Below are 5,890 nucleotides of genomic sequence, written 5' to 3'. Positions count from 1 at the left end.
CTCGGACGTAGAATAGATATACGCTTTGAGAAGCGTATATGACCCTTTCATGGGAGCCAAACTCACACCACAATTAATTGAGACCTTTGTCATATAATCGGTTCAGGAATATAAACTAAGAGATATCACAGAGTGCACAGTAAATCATTTTATCTGAGGATCTAAACAGCAGCAGGAATTGTTTCTGGCTCGGAGGTATCGCAAGATTTGGCCTCGCGATATTTGGTACATTCAGAAAGGTACATTGTGCTCTTTAGATACCATACCTCTATAAAAATGACATAGTGTACACATCGAAAAGCAACACAGCAGACAATAATGTGTTATATGTCTTTAGTTGTTTTCCAGAAGCGATTACTTTACAAAAGGTCTCAGTCATTCAGAAATAGTGTTTGTTCATGAGCTGGTCACTGAGCTCTCATTGACTCCAATGAATTCTGCCGAACCTCCGGGTGTAGTTTGGCTCCCATGAAAGCATCCATGAAAGTGTCATGGCGCAGCCCAGTCACGTGACCATGTCCGTCCCAGAGATACAATATTTGATCGGAGGGGTCCATCCATGGTCTAATCTATATCAAATTGGGTGTCCTTGATTTTCGAAAGGTTGAGAATCACTGACTGGCTCAGTCATACTGGGAATTTGGCTTCCTATGCAAGTGTTCTGTACTGTACACCCTGTTCTTCAGTTTTGTATCACTACATTTATTATATTGTTAAAATGATTATGTATGTATCAACATAAAGCATTTCACTGCTACAGATACATTTGGGATGGCAATCTACCTCTAAATAGGGAAGTGCATTGTTCAGTTTTTCAATGATGAAAGCACAGGTGAATGTTATTGGTATTGTCTTGTCTACTATAATTGAAGCCTGCTGTTATTTATAACTACTGTACACCCTGTTCTTCAGTTTTGTAACACTACATTTATTATATTGTTAAAATTATTATGTATGTATCAACATGAAGGATTTCACTGCTACACATTTCTCCCATATTTTGTCCTGTAGTAACGTTAATTTTATTTATTTATTTAATAGCCTTTTTTTTGTTGCACCAAATCATTTGTGATTAAACATGCACTATAGTAGCTCACTATACCTCAGTAGGTTTTGTATGTTAGTTGTGTGCTTGCACTATGGTAGCTTACACTGGTTTTGTATATTAGTTGTGTGCTGTTAGGGTGCTTAAAGACTGGGTGCGTTTTTCTGACAAATGCCACGAAAAATGCACCAGTCTTACTTTTCAAGGACCTTCCTTAAGTGTTTGACTGTCCTCACTTGTGCTTTTGTTGTGATCCAGGACCCCCACTGGCTACTACTATGTTTTAACTAAGTACAGCATTTATTTAAATAGTTTGTTATTGATCACACCATTTTCAGATGCATATTTGTTGCTGTACCGTTTATTTTTTTAGTTTTACAATTTAAAAATCCTACATTGACAAAGGCCTGCGTGCCGAAATGCATCTGTTTGTTTTAATATTCCTTTACTCTTTTTTTTTAAAGGTAATGTTACCAAATAAAATCAATCAATCAATCATGACTTTCAGTGGAAAATTCAGTGAGTCTTGTACTGTAGTCATTCTACTCAATGTTTCATATACATTTCCACAAGTGTTTTTCATGGATTTTCTTAAGAAATGAGCCATACTTTTAATTGCCCACAATAGTGTGAAGATATCACTGTCATTCAATCGTGATGTGAAAGGGGGCTGCTATATATCACTACTACCAATAATTTAGCTGGGGAACCCCCTCAACACTGCAATATACTGTATAATAACTTGCAAGTTAATGTTCTTCCATTTTGAAAGAAATGAAACGCAAAACTATATAAATGTTGGGATCATAATCAAAGGTTAAAGAGATCTCAGCTTTTCTTTACTAGATCCTCAAAAAGTTCCAGGAAGCGTTTGGTGCTCTCCTGTGTGGCCTGAAAGCGTTCCTCTTCCCTGGCCGCCTCTGCCTCCAGGAACTGCAACACGCTCTTCTCTTCTTCTTTTCTTCTTCTCCTTTCTCTTTTGCAAGGTGGAGGACCGGTAGAGGTGGACGGCTCACTGTCCTCCTGTGTGAGGTTACTTGAGCCAGGCTCCTCCACATATGTCTGGCTACTAGTGGCCTTCACAGGTGTAGGAGGAGGTGACACTCTGCTACCCGAGTCCATGTCAGGAGACCGTTTATTCACCACACACAAGGAGTCCATCACGACAGGATACTCAATGGCTGACCCATCCCCGACAGCCTCGTGCATGATTTTAAAATATGCCCAAGTGGTTGGTGTGGCCTCTTTGTCAGTCCCTGCTCCAGAAGGGGCGAATCTGATTTCCTGCAAGAAAATAAGCGTGGGTGAAGATGAGTTGTAAGCCTGCCTGTTAATATGATTATTTTTTCCTCCCGTAAAAATGTATTAAGTAGAGAAAATAGTCGATCACTTGTAGAGTTTGGGTCCTGGCCTGGGCAAAAATCTCTTTTGGTTCTCGACCTGAAAAGTTTGGGAACCACTGCTCTAACGTCTGGTTGAACCTGAGTGCAGACATTTAATACCTGAACACTCCATGTCGGTTTGTTGTTAATTGCGTATAGGAGTGAACTTGGATTATGTTCTGGACGGTCATGGATATCCACTGGAGAGTGGTTTGAGTGGTCTCCCTCCCAATAGAGGCCGAAAACCATCTCCTCTGAAGAGTTCTGAATTTCATGTTTGCACACAAATGTACAGTATCTGCTGTGTTAAACACGAAACCTAGAATGGCTGTGTCATTCTTTATCATGTAGTCAACAGTACAGCATGCTAGTGCAGATGCCAGTACTGATGGTCAACGGTTCAGATAAGGTCCCGTTCACCTTGAATTTGTTACTTTCAACAACATGATGCACGAAATATTAAGCACATTTTAACCACACCTTATATTTTCTCTTTAAGTTGTCCCACTTCTTGGACAGTTGAGTTGCGGTCACAGTGTCATCTATGGCCATTTTCTTAAGCATCTCCCTGTGGAATGCAAGACAAGTTAGTTCATACATATCAAACTCAAGTGGTCTCAAATAATTACTAATAAAAAACTGCCAGCACTCACAAACAAGTACTTCTGGTCATTTTAATTAACCACTTGAATCCAACCATTGCTATTCTGGGGAGAACATTCATGTCACAGACGTGTTGTGAGCTTGTGTGAACTTGTAGATCGGCTAGATGCACCAAAGAGATTTGGTGTATCGGGAAAAATCGGTCCAATTACAGAGCCAACTTTAAAGCAGTCAAATTTACTGTTCGATTGATCAAATACTTTATTAGTCAAACATTGTTGGCAGGAGTACAGTAAAACATTTAGGCTAAAAGTATAGAACAAAACGAGTTGGGGACTCGTTTTCATTGTGGTCCTATATGTAAGACAATTCATTAACAGAGCATTGAATATGAATACATTGATACACGTCATCAACAATAGATTTACAGAGGAGAAAACAGAAAAACAGTGGCATTATGACCCATTTCATTGGGAATTAATATCTAACTCCTACTGATAGTTTAGGTGATTAAATGTGTGCCTGCCCACCCGTGCCATGTACATTTAATAGAAATTACCAGAAGGACTTGTTATTACTTGTTTTTGATTGAATACTTTATTAACATGATTATTAACAGTACAGTATAGTCAAAGGTTATGCTACTCAATCAGTAATGCATATAATACATACAATATAATGTTTGTGAGTTACATTGAATTCTGTTGATCCATGTACCGGCGGTAACCAGTGTATCTAGTATCTACTACTTTTTAACTTGGACGGATTTCACCTTTTTGTTTCTACTTTGCTCAAAGAATTGCAGCCAGGATGACATTTATGTGGTAGTCATTTACACAAAGGCATGAATGTCAGAAAATATAATTTGCATACAACCAACAGCTCTAAATATAATATAATAGGGAACAAAACCATTAAGATATTAATCACAACCAACATTAAGATACTGTAAAAAATATACAGTATGATTTGGGATTTATTAAAAGCTAATAACAAAGAACTGAGTGTGTATATAAATTGACATGATACTGGCTGCAAGTTAAACTAAAAAAATGTATCATGCAACTCACTCCCAGGCTTTTTTGGCAGTGTGTCTTTTCCCTGTAAACCGGTTGTCATACTCCATTCTGAGCTGAATGAGCTTGCGGGTCTCATCATCAGTCCCTGTAAGACATTATGTCCTGTCAATCTCAAATGATCTCATCAAAAGTAGAATATACTAATATATTTAGACTACATAAAAGGTGGTAAATACTGGCATTGATTGAAAATTAATTGATTAAACTTTTTATTAACAGTTTGTAGAATTTCAAGTACAGGTCATTCAATATAAAATCTGCTATGAAGATAAAAACAAATTTCAATTCTTCAAGACATTAAAAGGCATACCAGTAAATAATAGTAATATTAAATAAGTTAGAAAAAAGAGAATACGTGAATAGTATAGACTCATACATTTTAATCATTTTTAGTTTGTATTGTTTATTCTTAGATCTGCAAGTATGATACACAAGATTGTAGCAGCATAATTAAGAATACAACAGTAGGATGTAAGCCAAAGTAAAATAGGATATGGTGTTGTAACCACATATAGGCCTATAAAAGAAAGGCTGTCGTAACACACTAACTTTGACTCTTTGAGGTACTTTTGATGCAGTGTATAAGGTCAAGGATTCAAGTTCAAATGCATGGATTGAATTGCGTCCTTCGTTATTATAGTGTACTAAAACCGTAAATAAAGCGCCTGAATGGAATGTAAACACTTACATTTGTGAATGGATACATCTATAGGTGCTCCGTATATTTCTGCCATAGAGGTGGATTTATACGTGCCCCCCAAACAATTCCACAAAAGTATACTATCAACTAAACTCCTCGGTGATCTTTCTCCTCCTTTCCTCCTCCTTTAAAGACGAATTGAAACGTCTTTAGAGGTGTCGGAACCATTTCCGGATCGCGACGAAGAAAATTTCCGGGTCACGGCTGGAAGATAGGAACATGAAATAGTTCTATGGACTGTCTGACCCATCTGAACACTCATTACTGAACCAGGGAAATGAACGAAGTCCATTATTGTTACAGCACTTTATTACGTTAGTACTAGTACTCAATAGTATACTGTCTGGAGTGCACCGAGTGCACCTTCATCATGTGATAAATTGACTGCCTTCTTTTCGCACGTCCACGGGATGGCGACAAAGCATCTAAATATACCACAGTGACATGTCTATGCCCTGGACCCATACAATAACCATAATAGCTTTAAGCTAATAATAATAATAAGAAAAATAGGGGTTTCAGGAAAAGTGTCCATATTACCTTTAGGCTATCTCGTGTGTCCATATTACCTTTAGGCTATCTCGTGTAATACAATGCAAGCAAGACACGAAAATGTGTCTCATTACAAAGACTAGAGTGTCCACAGTCCAGCAACACGTACATTTTTAACTTTCTCTACCAATAAAGTTGTTTATTTTGTCTTGTTTGTTTGTAAAGCGAGTAAGGGCGACGTTGGGTACTATAAGAAAAGCGCTATATAAATTTTATGTATTATTATTTGTTAATGCTATTAATATTATTGGCTTTAATTAATATAATGTTGACAGTCTTGACTTCATGTTCAGGGCCCAAGCCATAGACAATATTTCTCGTCCGTCGTACGTCCGACGGTGTCGCACGCTAAAATCGCCGATCTACACGCTCACAACGCGACGCCGCGGCGCGGACGCGTCACGTTGTGAGCTTGTAGATCGGCGATTCTTCGGGGCGCTGCTCGGCTAAGCTGATCTGCGGTCGGTCTCGCGGCTTCCTCGCCGATGACGAGGCACAGCCAGCGAGATACAGCGAAACTGATCTCTGG

At 38.4% G+C, this 5,890-nt stretch overlaps 1 protein-coding gene across 2 annotated transcripts; it reads right to left on the bottom strand.

Moving 5' to 3' along the window:
• Window positions 1-1,766: 1,766 nt before the first annotated feature.
• On the bottom strand, window positions 1,767-4,916 carry LOC308328179 (uncharacterized protein). 2 transcript variants are annotated; one of them, XM_080781910.1, is made up of 4 exons: window positions 4,798-4,916; window positions 4,101-4,194; window positions 2,908-2,995; window positions 1,767-2,329 (listed from the first exon to the last, which is right to left on the bottom strand). In XM_080781910.1, exons 1-4 carry the CDS (start codon window positions 4,841-4,843, stop codon window positions 1,874-1,876), a joined length of 684 nt encoding a protein of 227 aa, XP_080638036.1. In that variant the 5' UTR covers window positions 4,844-4,916; the 3' UTR covers window positions 1,767-1,873. The 2 variants fall into 2 exon arrangements, with proteins under 2 accessions (XP_080638036.1, XP_080638037.1); XM_080781911.1 differs by having other exon boundaries at window positions 4,101-4,219; window positions 4,792-4,865.
• Between the last annotated feature and the right edge of the window lie 974 nt (window positions 4,917-5,890).

This window comes from Protomyctophum bolini, assembly GCF_963924005.1.
Source record: "Protomyctophum bolini genome assembly, chromosome: 14".
Taxonomy (NCBI): Eukaryota; Metazoa; Chordata; class Actinopteri; order Myctophiformes; family Myctophidae; genus Protomyctophum; species Protomyctophum bolini.
Note: the sequence above shows the minus strand (reverse complement) of the source record. Positions and strands in the feature narration are given on the sequence as shown.

What these genes read in the sequence shown, in the direction of transcription:
- LOC308328179 (XM_080781910.1), bottom strand. Translation starts at nt 4,843, where the DNA reads ATGGCAGAAATATACGGAGCACCTATAGATGTATCCATTCACAAAT. An exon ending in AGATGTATCCATTCACAAAT is followed by an intron (nt 4,195 to 4,797) that starts GTAAGTGTTTAC and finishes AATGTCTTACAG; the next exon opens with GGACTGATGATGAGACCCGC. An exon ending in ACTTAAAGAGAAAATATAAG is followed by an intron (nt 2,330 to 2,907) that starts GTGTGGTTAAAA and finishes ATTTTCTTGCAG; the next exon opens with GAAATCAGATTCGCCCCTTC.